The 19327-nt window shown below is 41.9% G+C and overlaps 1 protein-coding gene across 1 annotated transcript in view; it reads right to left on the minus strand.

Moving 5' to 3' along the window:
• Positions 1-19321, minus strand: part of ARG2 (arginase 2) — a 20804-nt gene extending 1483 nt beyond the window's left edge. The window contains exons 1-6 of the mRNA XM_039704897.1: positions 19230-19321; positions 19039-19111; positions 5892-6069; positions 4922-5081; positions 1409-1503; positions 1174-1278 (exon numbers count right to left, since the gene is read on the minus strand). Of these exons, the coding sequence (XP_039560831.1) occupies positions 1174-1278; positions 1409-1503; positions 4922-5081; positions 5892-5962 (431 nt within the window). The 5' untranslated portion in view covers positions 5963-6069; positions 19039-19111; positions 19230-19321. The remainder of the gene's footprint in view (positions 1-1173; positions 1279-1408; positions 1504-4921; positions 5082-5891; positions 6070-19038; positions 19112-19229) is intronic.
• Positions 19322-19327: the final 6 nt, after the last annotated feature.

Consider the following 19327-nt stretch of genomic DNA (forward strand, 5'->3'; position numbering starts at 1 on the left):
ATCTTAGAGCCTTAAATTATTTTCTATGTGCATTTCTTACTGTCTAAGCTAATCAGAAAAGTTAGCATCAAGCTCCTTGAACCGTGTCTTGTATACATTATAAAAGCATCTACTCAGCAAGGATTTGGTTGAAGATAAGTACTTCAACCAAAACTATCTTAACTGGTATTTGCCATCTTAGTGGATTGATGTAGAGAAGTGTATGATACAATGCAGCCTTTTCTCCTTTTGTACAGAAAGCCAGGGTGAAGGCTGAAACACTGATGTGCATGGCAGCTAGGATGGAGGAAGCACTGAGCTCAAGGATTTACTGACAGTTCATCAAGATGAGCATTTTTCAGGTCAATACTTAAAGGCTGTGTCCAATCCCTGCCATGTAGCCTAACTGCTGAAGTAGTAAAGGATAATCTCAAACCTAAAATGTTAGTTACTTACTATAGCATCTACCAGCTGATGACAGCTTAATAAACTGGACCCTGCTTGTCACTCACGTGAATTATTTAAGTGGCAGACTGCATACTTCCAACATACTGCAGATGCTCAGTAAGGAGAAGCATCTGGATTATCATCTCCTTTAGTTGGCACAGCTGCAGCTAGGAAGGGTGAGCACACCTTGAGAAAACAGCAGCATGCAGTTCATGTTCTAACCTGTGGGAGAGGTTACCCTTTCTAAGTGACTTCCCCAAACTTGAGCAAGGGTCACAAAGGTGGCAGTAGTGAACTGCAGTAAGGGAGTGGTTGAAGTGAGCACTGCACTGGCAGCTGCCATCAGGACATTGTGTGTGAGCAGTCCAAGGAGGAAGCCATCAAATGCTTCCACTTCCTATACCAACAGCTCATTTCAAGTTACTGCCAAAGTTGCTGTATGTATTTTTAAAAATATAATGTGTATCCTGCACTCTGAGCTGATTCAAACATCTTGTCAAGCTGCAGAAAATGCAGAATTACTTAACAGAACCAAACAGTATAAAACGGAGCCACAGCTGTAGTGAGTTGTAACCTGTCCCAGCCTTCTGCAAACACTGAAATGGCTCCAGTGCTCAGACTTCCCTGTATCCTGGACACTGTCACAGTTCTGTAGGGCCGCCTTACATCAAGTGACCTGCACTTAAATAACTTTCAGGAAAGCAGATGTTCAACAAGAGCAGTTTAAATTAGATAATAGTTCATTACCTGCCCATCAGTCGTTCAAAGGTTCTTTCCATAACTTTTTGAATTCCAAGGCGATCGATATCCCTCATGGAAAAATACTGGATGTCAAAGTTTTTCAAAATATAGCTGTGAAAATAATTTTTTTAAATTAAACAATCATTATTGGTTTAAGCTGAAATCCAGCAATTCTTATGGATGTGACGTTCAGCTTATTATTTCAGCCTTTACAAAAATAGTTTAATCTAAACCAACTTACTACTCAGCAGGATCCACATCCCTCAAACCAATGTACACAATATCAGATGCTGAAAGGCAGGGCTTTAGCCAGGAAAAGCCAGGAAGTTGTGGTACCTACAGAAAAAGGTTTGGTATTAGATCAGTTAAATGACATACTTCACAAAATGCTATTCAATGCTTCCCTGAAAATTTTGTATTGATTTATAGCATCCTTTCTTTCTCTAAATAGAGGAACTTCTGCTCTTGAGGGTTTGGCTTTATGTAATCAGTCCTTACCTTCATTCCTATGTTCAACTCAGGTAAAGTGATATGACTGTAGCTTATTATTTATATGAGTTGAATGTTAATGGATGAAGTTTTTAACTCTTCTCCATTTTCCAGTTTGAAGAGGAGAAGGAATAAAAAGCCTGAATTCATGAGCAATAGGTAACTTGCATCTGTGAGTGTAAGGAGGAATGCTGAATGGATACCCAGATGTAGATCACTTACACAGGGCACTTAATGGTGATGCTCTGTGACTTACCCAGTACATTGTGCTTAGGTGGAAGAATGAAAACCAAGGCAGCTGTATCTTTTCAGGAGAACTATCAAAGTCATGAAACTTACAAAAACAGTATTAAAGATGTATAAATTCAAAGTGGGAAGTTGAAAAAAAGAAAAAATAAAAGAGGAGGGGAAAGCAGGGCAAGAAGCTGGGCCTCCACAGTGGGCTACATCATGCTGGATTTTGATGTAGAATTGAAGAGAGTAGGTTTAGGACAGCAACTGAAAGATTATGAAGTCATCATTTTTCAGCTTTGGTAATTAAATAGTCATGGTATGGAATTATAAAACCTTTCAGTTAGTAATACCTACTAATTTTAAGAGTGATTTAAATTAAGTCAAATTTCTCTTATTCTCCTAGCTCTGAAAATGGCTACAGCCAGCACAGCTGTCAGGTGGCTAGAAAGTTTTGTTTCCCTCTTAGACTTCTCAATTACTAATTATTCTAATTCCAATAGTGGATGTTTTTAAAGGTGAACACACCCATAGCTATATTTAATTACACTGGGTTAAATTAGCACAGATTATAAAGTATTTGCTACTCTAAGACAATGACCTGAAACTTCTCCAGTCATAAATTAAGAAGAGGGATAAATGAATAGGAGATCACTAGGAAAAATAAATTCCGGTTTCAAAAATTAATTATGCAAAATTCATCATCCCCACATCATAAACTGAGCATAGTAATGATAACATTGTCAGATACTCTCTAGTATTAATGATTCAGTAGATTTAATACTGCAATTTCAATTACACCTCTTTGTTTGTAAATAAATAAAATTGAATGTATTAATTGCCTTTGACAGGTTCTTTGCTTTGTTACAATGGGAAAGGAGTTGTTGATAGTAAAGCCAGAGGTGCAGGCATTTTCATGGGAAGGTGTTAATAGCAGTTTGTGAGTTTGGATGGTTCCAGGAGTCCTGAAGCAGTCAGGAAAGGAGGATGATGATTTTTTTTTCTCCCATTATTGACTCAGCTGCTGTACTGGATGAGAGTAAGAGGGTGAGTCATATGCATTCTGCACATATAATGGTTTGCTCCTGAGAGTCAGAGGGGTATTAGCTGGACAAACCATTGTCAAAGGCACATTCTGCTACTGCTAAAGAGCTGTTTAAAAATTCATAGTTGTAGAAGCCTCGTGGTACCAGCAGGACTGATGTTAGTTTTCCCCCCTCTAAACAGGAATACAGTAGGGTAAGAAAGCCCCCCTGAGTGAAAGCACATGCCTGTTTGTGCACCTGCACAGCCAGGCCTTGTCTGAGCTGCTTCTGCACAGGCATCTGGACTACTGGAGTTCAGGTGGGCTTGTGACAAGATCCCATAACCAGCACCATGCCTGAGTAGCTTGCCCCTAAGCACAGCCTAATCTTATTCTTTATTCACTACTGCTGCTCGCAAGAAAGGCCTGCTCCCCCATGACCCCAGAAGGCTTACAGGTATTTTTTTAGCACGTCAAAAAAAATCCCAATAATTGTAAAAAATGACTGCTTTTCTATGCTGCTCAAGAACTGGAACCCAGCAGACCAATATCTTGTTTCTCACCTATCACCAAACTTTTAGTTTTGTTGTTTCCCGCAAGCCATAAACTGTTCACCTTAAGTGAGCTCTAAAATTCACAAAATTTTCTCTTTCTCTACTTATCTCCCTTGAGAAAGTGTGTACAGATGTCAAAAAGGAAAAAAAATATCACCCCCTTTAACTTAAAGGCAAGAAAGTAGAAATACAGTAACCTTTTATATTAACCTTTTCATGTTCAGGGGGTGTTCCAAAAAGCCCCATTAGTTTTGCATTACTTTGGGAATTCCAACATGTTTGTAGAGACCACATAAGAATGACTAGAAAGAGTGAAGTATCTAAAAGCACCAGATGATTCTATTGATTTACAGATGGAAATAATTCAAAAGAATTTGCAGGAGAAAAGGCAGAAGAGCTTTATGAGAGGACTGCAGTGTTGCCATGCTGAACAAAAACTGATGAAATGGTATCTTCAGTAGCCATACAGATTTAAACATGCTTGTTCTTGCTTGGAAAGGGTATACTTCCAGCAACACAGCACCCCAAATTTGTCAGAGAAACGAGAAAATCAGGAGCAAACACTAGCAGTGCAGAGTGCCAAAGTAACGCAGTCAGGTTTTCTGCAGCTCCAGCATCCATTCTCAAGATGCAGTTGCTGATCCTGCTCTCACTCTCCAGCCTAAGCTTCAGCAGAAGCAGATTGTTGTATCAAAGTTCTGCTGCTGCTCACTGCACAGGTGCTGCAGTCCCTGACACAGCCCACAGCTGAGCCAGGCAGGTACCTCAGCCTTAGGTCAGCCTACTGTTCAGCATCTTGACAGCAGCAAAAATGGGCCATGCACATTCCATGTGCCCCAGGAAACTGCTCTCTCTCTTTAAAAGCTCACTGCAAGCAGTTCCAGCTGTTTTGATTTGTAATATTTACAGTGCAGCCAACACCAGAGCAGCCAGTTAGGAGAGATCATAGAGGAACAGCCCCTGTCAGCCCCCAAGGTTGTCAAAACATGGAAGAGCCAAACTAAGCAGAAGCAGCATGAGGTATGCAGGAACCAGCTGTTCCTGGAGGTGAGCTCAGCTGGGCTCTCACAGGCTGGCTCAGGGGAGGTTCCTGCTCAGCTGGCAGCAATGCTGCCATTGCCCAGCCTGGGCAACAACGCTGCTCAGTGACTCAGGAGCAGCACCACAGTCAGCTGCTGTGTGCAGCTCACTGTGCAGCCCACAAGGGTGCAAACAGAAAGAAAAGCTTTTCTCACTGGTGTCTCTAAGTGTGTCTGTATCTGGGTTTGCACGTGTTTGTGGCACTTGTATATATGTGTGCATGTATGTGCATGTGTACACACACAGTAATACATATTGTTCCTTGTACTCTGATAGAAAAGATCTGCATTTGCAGCAGGTAAAAAAGAACCTCACATCAGCAATGGTGCAATGCTCTGAGGTTGCCATGTAGGATAACTACAATCAGGATACTCACTTTATCTTGAAGCTCCCTTAGGAGAAATGAGAGAGGCTGTCCATGGAGGCTTCCAGACTGAGTTGTGAGAGGCGTGTTGATATCAGCGTGTGCATCCACCCAGATCACCCCGAGGTGTGGGCACTGCCGTGCATGGCCACTGACAGAACCAAGTGCCAAGCTGGAAGTACAGTGAACAGTCTTTAGTCACCATTTCTCCTTCAGAACAACTACAAGGACAAAGGGGAGTCTCTGAGCTTCAGTCAGCCCTGTCGTTACATTTCCACACATCAGACATCTGTGACAATAAAGGGAGCACCCCATACAAACTGCATGGCATGCACTGCTGTGATTCCAGGAGGCCAAGTAACTACAGGGCTATAGTGACAGATAAGCCACAGCTCTCTGCTCTCCCTGCTGTCACCCTTCCCACACACTTAATCTTCACCTGCTCTAGGTCCAAATGCTCCAGAAAATCTAGCCTTTTTTTATTCTATTCATGACACCTTCTCCCACAATTCCTTCTTACATGCTCTACCATCTTCAACAAATTCTCAGACCAAAGGTTAGTGAAAAAGAGGAAAAAGATTCATGTTGTAAGAGCTATTGCAAAATTGTTTCTGTGTAGGCATTACAAACCTATCCTAAGACATGATGGGCAAGAGACTAACATCACTAAACATTCAGCAATAAAGAAACTGAGCAGTTCCTCTGAAGGAACCCAATGACACAAACTTTCCCAAAGAGGAAAACGTCAGTTGTGTGCCTACACAACTGATCACAGACCAACCTGGAACTCAGCAGTACTGTCTGAGAAGGTCAGGTTCTTGTAGCTGTCTTCTGTGTTCCACCTTAAAAGCCCATCCCTAAGGTATTGCCAAGAAATGACCCCCAAGTTGTTCCCCAAGTCTCCTTGCTTTTTAGATTAAATTCTTGCACTCCAAGTGTTGACCTGCAGCATGAACCACTGATTGTTTTTAGGTCAGCTCACCTGTGATCACCTCCTAAAGTCACACATCTGTGTCCAGCAGCTACTGCTCTGCTCACTGCATCAGCCAGCATCTGGCTGGCCAGGCCCACCGACCGCGGGTATAAAACCAGGTTGTTGTACAGTTCATCATTGGGAACTTGAGTGAAATTCAAATCTCCAAAGTCGTGCACTTGGCATCCTGCAACACAGCGACAAAAGGAAAGAGTGACTTATTTAAATACCTTCCCAGGGAAATGCTCAAAATCAATTGGGCAAGTATGAAAGGAACAGTGAAAAAGGAATGGATCCATTTGCCTATTTACAGGGGATGCAACTGTCACAGCATTACAAATTAGAAAGTTTAAGACAACATTATCAGCTTAAGACAGCTTTAACTTAGCAATGAGCTATGCCAATCATAAAAAGTCACTTAGGAAAAGTATGGATTAAAAAAAATTATTTCATTATAAATTCTAACATGAAAAATTATAGTCTGCATTGCCATCTTCCTTCCCATTTAGACAGATTGCATACAGCCTCAAATAAGCTCCATTGCTGAAAGATTCTGAGGATTACACATTTCACTAACTATATCTACAGTTATTTTACATTTTCAACGTCCCCAAAAATCCTGGCACAAAAGTGCCAAGTAACAAATAGTATAATTTTCTTATAGTACTTCCAGGCAACTCCATTGAAGGATCCACTAGAGCTTTATCAGGAGAACCTGTCCATTTTCTCAACACAAGATATTCTAGAAGGCATTTTAATTCTGGGAGTTTGATCCCAAAGCTCTTTGAGATCCTTTCATTGTCAGTTACAGCCCGATTGCCTGTTAAACCTGAGAACATTCTGGGTGTAAAACTCAGCCTTTCCTCTCAGAGGCTCTCAGTTTGAGACAGGCCTCTCACTGCAGGCTCTGATGAGGGCAGTAAAGGCCCCGAGGTATTTACAGCTACACCAACAGTGGCTTAGTAAGACCACCCTGAATACCAGTCATGCCTTCCCCTTTACTCCTTAGAATCACTAGTCTGTTTGCAGTTCAAAGCATCCAGGCCAGAGAGTGACATTTGGCCTTTAGCCACCCTGTGCTTAATGGGGCAATTTAAATAATTTAAGGCAAGTCAACATGAAGAAACAGGCTTGGGGCTGTGGGTTCCTGCTTGATTTCCAGTAAGTAATGTCTATGAAGGTTGCTCTGTGAATTTTCTTGGAAGATATTGCATAAAAGCTTAGTTGAGAAATACATGATTTCTTTAAATTGTAAAAGGAATTCTGACTGGTGAAATGAAGGAAGGAAATTTATTGACTCACTTGTGCAGATTTGGTGCTGGGAAATAGGCAAGCATACACTTTATAGCAGGGAGAGAGGTGGGCAGATATTGGGGTATTTGCAAATGAACATGTCATCTGAGCACAACTGTTCAAGGAAGGATTGAATAGATGTCCTAGCAACTCCAAGAAAACACATTCTCAGCAGTGACTTAAAGCAGGACCATGACATACCACTCCCAGCTTTTCAGAAGGCAACACAGGGACCCAACTGCTTTTTTTTCCTCCCATAGACAATACCTAATTAAGCAACAGGATGAAGGCTCTGGAATTTTGAGCCAGTTTTGTTCAGATGTGAATGTGCTATCTGATCTCTGTGACCACTGTATTTTCTACCCTATGTTTATTTTACTGCTGTGCAGAAGCAGAAAAAAGCAAGTTCCAAGATGTTCAGTAAATGTTACAAGTTGGGATTTTTTTTTTATTTGTGTCATCCTGCAAGGTTACTTCTCCCACATAGGCACACTGCTACTCATTTCAGTATTTCAAAGTTTGATAAAAGTACTTGAGCATGCCTGGGAGACAAGTTTTGGAAGTAAGACTTCAATGGGTATCAAGACCTTTTGGAGAGATTCTTCTACAAGGGAATAATGTCTTTGATCTAATAACTCTGACATCTGTGTGAAATAAATCTGCAGCTGGGAGCCATGTGCAGTGAGTTACACATTGCAGGACAACACATTATACAGTGTAATGGAAGAAATTACTATAACATAGGTTTTGGTCTCTCCTCCAGGATATACAAGTACATGACAGTATTTTTACCCATTAAAGGATGAAAAACAACTTCCTTTAATTCTATCACAAAGCTCCACCTTCAGACCAGTATAAAACAAAGCTCCAACCATGCCATCATTCCTTGCATTGATTCCTTGAAGGAATCAGTTAAAATTCTCCAGGCAGGAGATTTGAGCAAGTGTTTTGTAATTTCTGCTTTACCCTGCCCACCTCCCAAGATCCCATCGTAGGACAAAAAGACTTGGTTCAGCTTCTGAATAAAAGACCCCATTTGTTTCTTAGGATCACATCAGGTGCATATAGCTTAACACTTTTGTGGTGCAGAATTCTCCAATCTTGTCCACTTTTTGAACACATGGTAGTCATAATTCCCTCTATTTTTATAGAAAAGCCTAAAGTCTGTTAAAGACAATAGATGCCTTCAGTTTTTGTTACCACCTTCTAAAGTTCAGATAGGGTTCATGAACCCTGTAGCAGTTCCTTTTCTCGGCTTTGTGCATCCTTTGTCTCAGGCCCACTGTACTTATGTGCTTGCAGAGGACAATTCAGGTTTCCCAGGGTGATAAGGAATGTTTTCAGCCATCCAAAGGCTATCTGATTAAGATACAGTTAATCTCAGAAGTACATACTAATCCAATACTCAAACATTAGTATCTTCTCTTGCTATTATTTCTTTTAATGGTGCCTAGTGTTTTGAAAACTGGGATTAAATGACCTCAGGGCAAAGGGAAAGCTTAGTGAATAGATAGTGCACAGAGAAAGAAATTCACAGTACTTAGATATGTCATGTATCCCAAAGTGTGGTGATGCCTTGTGAAGGCTGACCTAGAACAGAGACTAGATGGAACTAAAGAATAAAGTAGGGATTTATTAAGAGTCCTCAATAGATACACCTTGGGTAGCACAACCCAAAGTGGTCACAAAATGGACAACAGGTCACAGGACCTCTCACTTTTATAAGTTTTGGTCCCTTAGCATATTGGAGCTAATTGTCCAATTATAGCTTTAGGTTATGAAGTCCCATCCTTTTTTTTTTTCTCTCTTCAGTCCATGGTAGTTTATGCTCTTGGCCCTGAGATTTGGATCATGTGTCCTTGGTCTCCAGATAGAGAAGGAATTGTTTTGTCTACCTATTCTATGAAGGGAGCTTAGTATTCCTTAATATGAAGCCTAGACCTACACAGTAAAGCAGAATAGAATCTGAAATATATAAAAGCTAAAACCTGAGGCATCAGTGGAAGTGCATATCTACACACAGTTTTTCAAATGACCAGATACTAGAGATGAAATTAAAATGCACATTTGTCTTAATGGTACTGCACAAAGATAAACTGTTTAATACATCAATAACTACTTTTATAATTTGACATAGCTTCTATTTAGCATCTCAGCTATTGGTCTAAAACTTAAAGATCTGAATTGTTTTCCATTTAATCTGCCTGCTTGCACATATTCATTTCTTAAATCAAACTCTCAACTACATTATTTGTGCTCAATGGATAAACATCCTGTACTGCTGTGCAGTCTGGGGGATTTTGCTGTTATTTGGCCATATTTCTTAAATCAAAGCTCTCAACTACATTATTTGTGCTCAAAGGATAGACATCCTGTACTGCTGTGCAGTCTGGGGGATTTTGCTGTTATTTGGCCATTAGTGAAAGATTTTCTAATCTACCTCACCCCACAATACCCACTTACTATTTTTGGTAGCTGGGACACTCTTTATTTTATCTTTTTACATATAGCTACTAATACTTAAAATAGCTTTTAAAATCAGCACTGAAAGTTAACATGAAGAATGTATGGGGCCTTTTAAAAGGCAGTAGATTCAAGTTCTGAAAGATAGAAAGGACTATGGGGAGATAGGAAAGTCAGCTTCCTTACATTCATCAGAAAGCAGAGCACCTCATTTGTCAGTGAAGCAGGTCAGGTCTAGCCAGGATTAAAGTTCTTTTAAATTGAAACGTATCATTAAGTACCAGACAGTACTTAAGGAGTAAGCAGCACAGACATTTTGCTAGTAATGAAAGAATATAAAATTAAATGTGATCAAAAGTCTTCTGTTCACACTTTCAAGGCCTAACAGAAATTACTTCCAAATTAAAAATATATTATGTTGCACTCATTAGTCAATTATCAACAGTGCAGGAAATTTATAACAACCAAATACCAGCTCCACCAACACTCCACCAACCTGCTCCACCAACACTCTGGCTCAAGCAGAGATCCCTTTTTGAAATGAGAAAAAAAGCAGGCCTGAGTAATCTATTTCTGTTTCAGAAGCTCAGAAGAGATCCAAGGGAGATGAAGGTGTCATTCTGAGCAGGAGCCCACAGTGCAGTTCCATAACCAGCACTGCACAGGCACAGCAGCCCTGGCGGAATGCACGGCCAGCGTGGAAAGGCAGCAGCCTCAGCTCAGGAGTGCCATGCTCAGGGCTGCAGTGCCCCCTCTGTCATCAGAGGTGCCTGGGGGCACATTTCAGCCAAAAAATTAATAAATTAGCTTGAAATAGTTTGCACAGTAGATCATTCCCAGGTTAATTTCTTTTGACCAGAACAGGTTAGGGGAAGATTACACAGGCATTCAACCTGCAGACCAGGGGATGGACAGGAGTCATTTATCCAGCCTGCACAGCTAGAACCTTACTTGTATCAGGTAGAACAAATCTTCATTTTTCCTACATAGGAGCCTTAGACTTAAAATATATTTTTTTAAAGAAAAAAAAAAATCTCACACACAAAACTCCCCAACAAAGATAAAACAAAAAACCCAACCAACAACAAAAAAATCCCCCAAAACAAACAAGCACCAAAAAAACACCCCACACCGCCAAACACAGAAACCCAACAAATTAAGTATACACCTGAGAAAACAGAGTTCACTGCATGCCTTTTCACAAAAGCTGTCAATGAATCACTCATGCTAGGTCAGTGATGGTTATGATGCATATAACTGGGACATGAGATGTGCAAGCTGTATAGAGCTGTATGACAAGTCTGAAGTTCACTTCCTACCATAAGCAAAATACACACTGAAGTCAGCAGTTACTACAGTAATTCCCTGCACAGATTTAGAGAATTTTGTTCTGTAAAAACAGGCAGCTCGTGTCAGGTGGGATTTAATTGGAAAACATCTGGGCAGCAGCACAGAAAGCCTCCCCCCATCCTCCTCTACTAGGAAATTGCACCAGCAACAGAAGCAGCAAACTTGATAGTAGGAGATTCAGCTTTCCAAACCCAGGCTGTTTGCAGACATTGCCCCATGGCACATTCACATAATAAATATAACAGCACTGCAAGGCAGCAAATGGGACATGGAACAAAAGCACAAGGAACATGGGATAGAACTGATCTCCCAACACTGCTGGTTCATACTGGGCATTTGTGAACTGGACTTTAAAAAAAAAAAACAACCCAAAATCTAAATTTATGGCAAAAGTAAAGTCCTCTTATGGGTGAACTACTGTCAAAGGAATCTGGAAATCCTAGTCACTAGACCTTTTTTCATACTATGTTATACATAAAGTTGCTCACGTGAGAGCATCACTCCTGCAACAAACACATAAAGGCCTTTAAGGCCTTTTAGGATGCAATGACTATTATGAACAATGTTTATAGGCAAACTTAACATTTTACTTCACATGAACTAAACCAAATTTCCATCCTTCTTTTCAGCATGAACCTATTGGTTTATGGTGGGGACTTTGTAATCCTTTCTCAGACACACTGTCAAAATGTTACACAACAGCAAACAAATTATTCAATTCATTATGACCAATGCATTCTGAAGCTTTTTTTTTTTTTTAAGGCAGTTTTAACCCTCCAGAATTATCCAGGACATATGTGTGTTACAACTACACAAACAAACAAAGTGCATATTTTCATTTTAATCTCTGATGAAATTCAGTGCAGTTGACCTTAAGAGGTCTTCAAAAACGTCAGTCTGAGGTGTTGGTAAACATTTGCACTGTGGCTTGCATCAGAGAGAAGGGTGTAGCTATTGTGCCTGCCACACCACCAACAAACCCTGCACATGTTCCAATTCCCTTCAAATGAGCTTAGCCCAGACACAGCTCCTGATGCCAAGAACACAATGGGGCCCTTACACCCATGAGGATCAGATTGCCAAAAGAGCTTTCCTCAACAAGCAGCACCTTGTGCTTTGGATTGTTACAGAAGTAAACAGTTATTACATTTGTTAACCCAGGCAGGTAACACTTGAGAGGAAGGGAGAATAAAATATATTAGAGATTATTGAAATTCTCTTCCTCCCTCTTAACCAGCTGGGAGAAACTAACATCTGACCACTTTACCTCTTCATATACAAATGAAACATCTGGTGGGTTGTTGGTCTGTGGGTTTGGGGGGTTTGTTTGTATTTAACTTCAGTGCTTCATTCCCTGTATAATAGAAATTTCCACCTTTTGTCGAAACACAGTCCTCCATACCATATTCACATAAGCATACACCTGCCACAGGTCTCCTCTTGGTCTTGTGAGTCCATGAGACTTGTGAATAAAGTTTTAAATGAGAAAGCAGTATATATCATGTGTACTGTAAAGCAGATCAAAATCCAACTCATTACCTAATTTTCCCTCTGTCATCTCCCTTTGTGCCTCCCCCTCCCCCTAGCAACTCCATTCCTTCAACAGAATTAATGGTGAAAAATTAAACCAGGATGTGATCTAAATGTACTCTAGTCCAGAAAGAATTATATAGGTGCAGAAATTCAGCTAAGTCATGTATTAAAACTAATTTTATAAAATGAAAATATCTAGTATGAAGGATATCACTATAAATAAAAAAAATACAAAACCCCCAAGAGCTCTGTTCATTGGTCTTTTACCCTGGTCTCCCTCCCTTTATTTAAATAAAGATTAGGATGAAATAATCAATTCAGGTTTTCCTGATCCAGCATGGCTGTATTTTTAAAGATATTTAAACTGAGCTGACACACAGAACAGTTACAGTTAAAGCATCAAGTGACATTTACCCCAAATTCACAAAGATTCTTTTAAAGCCAATTTCAGAGTGCAACCTCAAGTATGCACCAGCCAAATGGGAGAGGGAAAAACAAACATCAAATCGATGGATGGCTGACACAAAGCTTTTCATTCCAAAGCAGATTTTGTGCTCCATCAGCATGGGGAAGGGAAGGGAAGGGAATATCAGAACCAATCGACTGCAAGGACTGCTCTGACTCTGTTTTCAGTGTTGGCATTTTTCTCCTGACTTCCAAGGCTACCTGTAATCATGCAAATGTCGAAGGTACAGCACTCAAAAGGATAAACTGCAGCTGCTGAGCAGAGTTGTGCACAGCAGAGCACACTCTCCCAGGGGAGCTTAGCCTCCCCTGCTCCAGGCAAGACAGGCAATGAGGTCTGTTGGGAAGAAGCAGCCTAAAAACAGCCTTAGTGGAGGCCTCCTCAAAACAGCTCTCCTCCAAAAACCCAGCAGGCTCCTTCTGCCTGCCAGGCCATCAGAGCCAGTCCTGGCTGCCTTCCCGCACAGAGTGGAGCAGCACCTGCCCCTGATGCCTTCTGACAAGTGGCATCATTTCAAAGACTCATTGCAAATGCCAGTTACATTCAGCCCCTTTGGCTGTGCTTTGATTTTTGATAAGCCACTGGTCTTTGAAGGTAACCAATCGTGGCTAATCCACATTTGAGAGGTAAGCAAGAATAGCAGAGTCTCTGGATCTTTATCTCTGTATAAATAAAAAGAGGTAATTAAGTCTAGTTCCAGAAATAAGTTGCAGTACTACATAAGTATGTTGTACTGATATTATTAAACAGAAATGTTGGGGCATGCTTGTGTCTAAAGAAAGAGAAATGGCAGAGGACTGCCATTTACCCATTTTGTTTCAGGGGAAAAGGAGGGGAAAGGGTGTTCCTGGATTAAAAAAATGCATTCCTATTTTTGCTTTGTGGGGAAGAAGAATTAGCTGTTAGTCTGATCTCTTTATGTTATATCCAAACTGATTTTTGGTCCTGAGGATGTTCCTAGCAAATGAACACTTCTGATCACATCTGGTGATCAGATGTGATCAGAAGTAAAAATACATGAACAGTAACATTTCTTACCTCAACAATGCAGAGATTTAACTAAACAACATGCTGCTTAAATGCCAGCAGTTATTTAGAATTTTGCCCGTCTCCCAATTCATCAACAGCAAACATCAATTCATCAACATAACTCAAAAAAGCCAGATCTTGATGTTATCTATACAATAAATTTAGGCTTTATTGGAATTCTAGAGATTAGATATATTTGACTGGCTGTACTAATGTCCTTACAAGTTTAAAATACTGAGCTTTGAAGAGAAACAACTGAGGTAAAAGCTAGCACAAAACAAAGCTAGAATCTAATCCAAGAATTCAAGAATCCATTCCTGACAGATTTTGTTTCCAACATGTAAATCCAATTTCAGTTCAAATACAGGGCAAGCAGAGTGGTACAGTTTGTCAGATTCTTCAGGGATACAGGCAACTTTTTAAGCACATTTACTGGATGGACTGATGAACATTATTTTCCCAACTGTAATGCAACTGTAACTCTTGCCAGTCCAAATCTGCTGAATCCCAGCACCTATATTTATTTATGCATAATTACTGCACAACTAAACTGTTCATCTTCCTTCTAAGCTCTTTACTGAAGAAGATGTAGGTGGACAAAAAGGATACATGTAGAAGCAGCTGCCTCATGATTTATTAAGACTGATACTAACCATATGAGCTATCCTGGTGAAGAAGCAAAGTTGAATTGCTATTTCTGGCAGCAGATGTCAACAGGAGTCCAATGGTTTTGGGCAAAGCAGTAGTGTAACTCCAGAGACACAGGGATTAACAGCTCCACTCCTCTTTTAGAGGAGGTTACTCCTTTCTGAGTCACTACACTGACCTCATGAAACCTGTGACTGAAGAATTTTGTCCGGTCCAACAGAAGAATGATGACATGATGCTCATTCTCTCTGACATGTGTAGTTCCCCTCTGTGTGTAATGTCTCTGCAGTTCACCAACTTGTCAAGCCAGCAACTCAGATCCAAACTTTGCCAATCAATTCTACAGTAACCCAAATCCAAGCCTGACTAAGCTCAGCAACCCAGCTGCATGCAGTTCTAAACAAAGACCAAAAAAATTTAATTCAGTAATCAACAACAGTCAACATGCAAGAATGAATACTTGGGAAAAAAATCTTACAGTTCCCATGCCAGCAGCACAGATGCTCTGTCACCTCAAAGGCTACAATAAGACACAGTAGCTCTCTATTAAGTATAAAACTGAGTAAGGCCTTTCTCTCCTCAGGTAAGAGGACTACATAAAACTCTGGATTGAAGTTTGATTAAGTTCTCTGCCTAATCTGCAACAAACATGAGAGGCCCAAGAAATTCCCACTTGAAAAAGCTTCATACTTTGCACCTCCACTGGCTTATGCATCTGCCACCTATCTCCCCCACTCCTAGCCAAAAAAAGTCCAAAAGCCTCCAAATACTGCACCCATTTCCATATACTGTTAGAGCAATACACAGACCTACATGCTTTACACCCTTTTCTCTCCCATGCCAAGGAGCTGTGTGTCTCTGTTTTCACATGGTACTTTTACTTTTTTGGCAACATGTCCTTGAAGGTGATAATATTTTAGTTTCCCTTAGGAGAAGAAGCAAAGCCAAAAGACAAACATCTCCAAGGTGAATAAAATTCCCCACAGGCAGAGTAAGTTGTTTTAATTACTCCTGCTAGACTTGCACACCCGCTGCTTTTGGCTTGGGACTCATGCTACAGTGACTCTGAGTACACCTGGAGCTACTACCAACAGGTAACTGTGATCCCTCTGCTTCTGACAAGGGGGAAAAAGTCAAATTGGTGGCTTAGATTCATCTCTGACAGTCTGGTACAGATTAGCAACAACATCTCTGTGCTCCCTCCTCGGATTTCAGCCTAAGCATAAACAAGCAGTTCACAGGCAGTCATTAACTGAGGCAGCCAAAAGAAGTTACTGCACCATGTAGGTATGGTCACAGAATCCTTCAAGGGAGGGATTCCCCACCCCCCAAAAAATAAAAATTGGAATAGCAGCTCAGAACACTGCAATAGGACTATGAAAGAACAGAAATTAGGATAGGGTCAAAGGAACAATAAAATTCCATCACCATCCCCCAAATACACCAGCTGATGAAAGCAAAGTGGAAAACAATGCAAAAAGCAGAAAGAAAAGTTTAGTGTTCTCACTCTTTCTGATACGGTTGGAGCACTATCTACAGAAGTCATTAAATAAGGCAGACAAACATGTGAAGAGCCATGTGGCTGCTTCACATTCAAAGTAACAAACAAACATAGTATATGCATCTTACTACCCAAATGCTACCTTTTAGAGAACCCTCCAGAGCACCTACATTTTATCCAGGTTGAGTTGAACTTGAATTACAAATGGAAAAGAAATAAATCAAAACTTTAAATAAATAAATTTTAACATTTCAGGAGCACAGTCTGACCACCAGAAATCTCTTCCACTTGAAAGACAGTGAGGGCAATTTTCAGAGTTACTGTTAACACAGAGGAATACTGCTTCTTTCCCCCATCTGTACTTTAGATGACCCAGAATCCAGCCTCACTCTTGTACTGGGAAGCATCATTCCACATTTCATACCTGGTTTCAAACTGGTAATCACAAGGAAAATCAAATTTATAGCATTATTTCATATCTGAGCACGGAACAGGATCATGTAAAAAACCCTTTCCATATGCACCCACATACACAGACCCTGTGGTCACAAATGCTTCACAACTAGCCAGTACAGATGAATAAGCCCAGTGGCTTAGCCAAGTGTTATTTATTTTTAAAGGAGAAACCTGGCCTGCTGCAGTATAATTTGCCTGTTCCTGGAAAGAAATCAAGAATGCATGAAAATTATTAACTCCTATAATAAAACAGATAACTAGAATGTCCAAAATAATAATTAGAATCATACTGTGGCTCCACTCATATTGTGGCATTCTTAAAAGTACGAGCAGAAAATTCATGGTGTTAGAAAGACAAAGAAAGCAGCTGAAGTTTACTGCCAGTTCAGCATACCACAGGACTCCATGTAATGGCACTATGACAATAGTACTGCAGCCAAAGCTATCCTGGCATTCCAGGGAAGAAAAACAAGCAACCCACACATAAAAACAGTTATTTGTTAAGTTCCCATGAACAACAAATGTGTACAGTACAAAAGGCTACATGGCAGCATCCTCCTCCACCCAGCACCCTCCCCTCAAGCAGACTGTCTTTGCACTGTAAACCACTCCTCTGTGCCTGCTGGTGACTGCAGGATGGGCCCTCACAGCAGAACCTGTTCTTGAAAGGGCTGCAGAGATTTAAGCAGCAATAGACATCAGCACTACCTTAAAAAACAAACCAACCCCACCCCAGTGGAAGAACCTGCCAGCAATAGGAAAATGCAACTGCAGGAGGAAGAGATTCTAAAAACTGTAAGGGACCAGCAAGAAAATATCCCCATGTGCATAACTGACTGATGAGTAAACAGCCTATAAGAAACTCAGCAGAGAAAGTATTTTTTAATTTAGTTTGGCTAGCTTCATTTCTATCTCCATAACATTTTGATACTGGAATCCAGAAAGGGCTCGAATTTCCCTTTCTTTCTACCTTCTACAAGCTCCTATTGAAGTGAGCTTGTGTCAGGCAAATGAGAGGGCTTTTTCTTCTAGTTTTCAATTTTGTTGGGTTTTGTGGGTTTGGGGTTTTCCTCAAAGAATTCTTACAAAGTGGAAGCATTAGCTCTGAACCACTTGAAAGAGAACCCCAAGCCTTCCAGTATAAAATTCTGTTATTGATACAAAGTAATCTGCTGCCCACAGTCTTATTTAGAAGAGCATCCTCCTTTCAAACCTAGCAATTTGTTAGTTTCAAATAAACTTTAGGCTCAGTAACTACTCCAGTACAAAGAACCTCTCTTAGATGCTCTCTTGCACATTTGCTGAGATTATCGCTCTTGCTCACTAGAATTCAAGTACTGCCAATGATGGCAAGTGTCTGTACTTTGCACAGAACAAGTGAGGAAAAGAACAGCTACTCATTTGGCTGCCGACCGTGACTTTTCAGCTTGTGAATCATAAGATATGCAGGATAAGCCTACAGGGCTGCACAGAACAATTGCTTCTGTTTTGAAGAGTTCTTACAAGTCAGAATAAAATTGCTAGAGGGTTATTAGGCAATTATCTCTGTATGCATCTATCTCCACTGACACTAACCACCCAGGGGGCAAATATTGGTTCTTTCTGTGGTCCACGCCTGCAATCCATCCTCATCACACCATTTTCAGTAACACTCTTTAGATTAAAGATTGTCCAGGACACGGTTCAGCTTTACGAGTTTCTATCTCTCATATCCTCATACCCACAGTTTCTAATAACTGTGGTACAGCTTTCTGCAGGTCTCAGCTTGTAGGAGTAATAGATGTGAGAAGCTGAATCACAGTTAAGTGCATAGATTCGCTGGCACAAAAAGACCAGAAACAGCCCGTTCACAGGGTGGTATTTGCAAGCGTTTTCAAAGACTTCACACCAGACCTCACACATAAAACTGAGGACTTCTCCAGAAAATTCTGAATTTCATCACCTGGAAGCAAACGAATCTTTTAGAAACAAGCTGGTTCGAACACAGAAGGGGGAAAGAAAAAGAAAAAAAAAAATCAAAGCCTTTGTATGGGGTATGTGACACGCCGAGGATCACAGTTACTCGTCTGGATGCCGTAGCGCACACAGCGGCTCAGCGGCTCTGCTCCCCGGCTCTCGGGAGCAGCACACGCTCCATGTGCCGGCGCGTCCCGCTGCTCCGGCAGCCGGAGCGCATCCGCCCGGGGAGCGGGGACCCCCGGCCGCCCTTTGTCCCGGGACCCCCGCAGGGCCCGGCGCGGCCCCTCCCGCGCGGAATGCGACAGCCTCTCCCTCCCGGCACCTCCGCGGGGCAGGGGCACCGCGGGTCCGGGGGCAGGAGCCGCGCCCGCCCGCAGCAGCGGCTGAGTCACGCTGCCCGAGCGGGGAGGGGGCGCCGCGGGCCCCGCCGCCGCCCCCGCGCGCCGCGCTGTGCTCACCGAGCCCGGCCAGCCGCTCCACCAGCCCCGCGGCGCGGAGGGAAGCGGGGCCGTGGTCCACTCCGCGCCGTTTCTGCGAGACAAAGAGAGGAGGAACGCGTCAGACAGCGCTGCCCGCAGCCAGGTACGCAAGCCCCGCCGGGGAGGGGAGCCGGGCGACCGCGGCACCCGGCGCCCCCCGCGATGCCCACCTGGCCCCTGGAGAGCGGGGCTCCCACGAGCGCCACGGAGTGCGCCCGGCGGCGCGGCCGGAGCGCGGCCCCGGCGGGCAGGGCGCGGAGCAGGCGGG

The sequence above is a fragment of the Passer montanus genome, unplaced genomic scaffold (genome assembly GCF_014805655.1).
Source record: "Passer montanus isolate IOZ18808 unplaced genomic scaffold, ASM1480565v1 scaffold18, whole genome shotgun sequence".
In the NCBI taxonomy this organism is placed as follows: domain Eukaryota; kingdom Metazoa; phylum Chordata; class Aves; order Passeriformes; family Passeridae; genus Passer; species Passer montanus.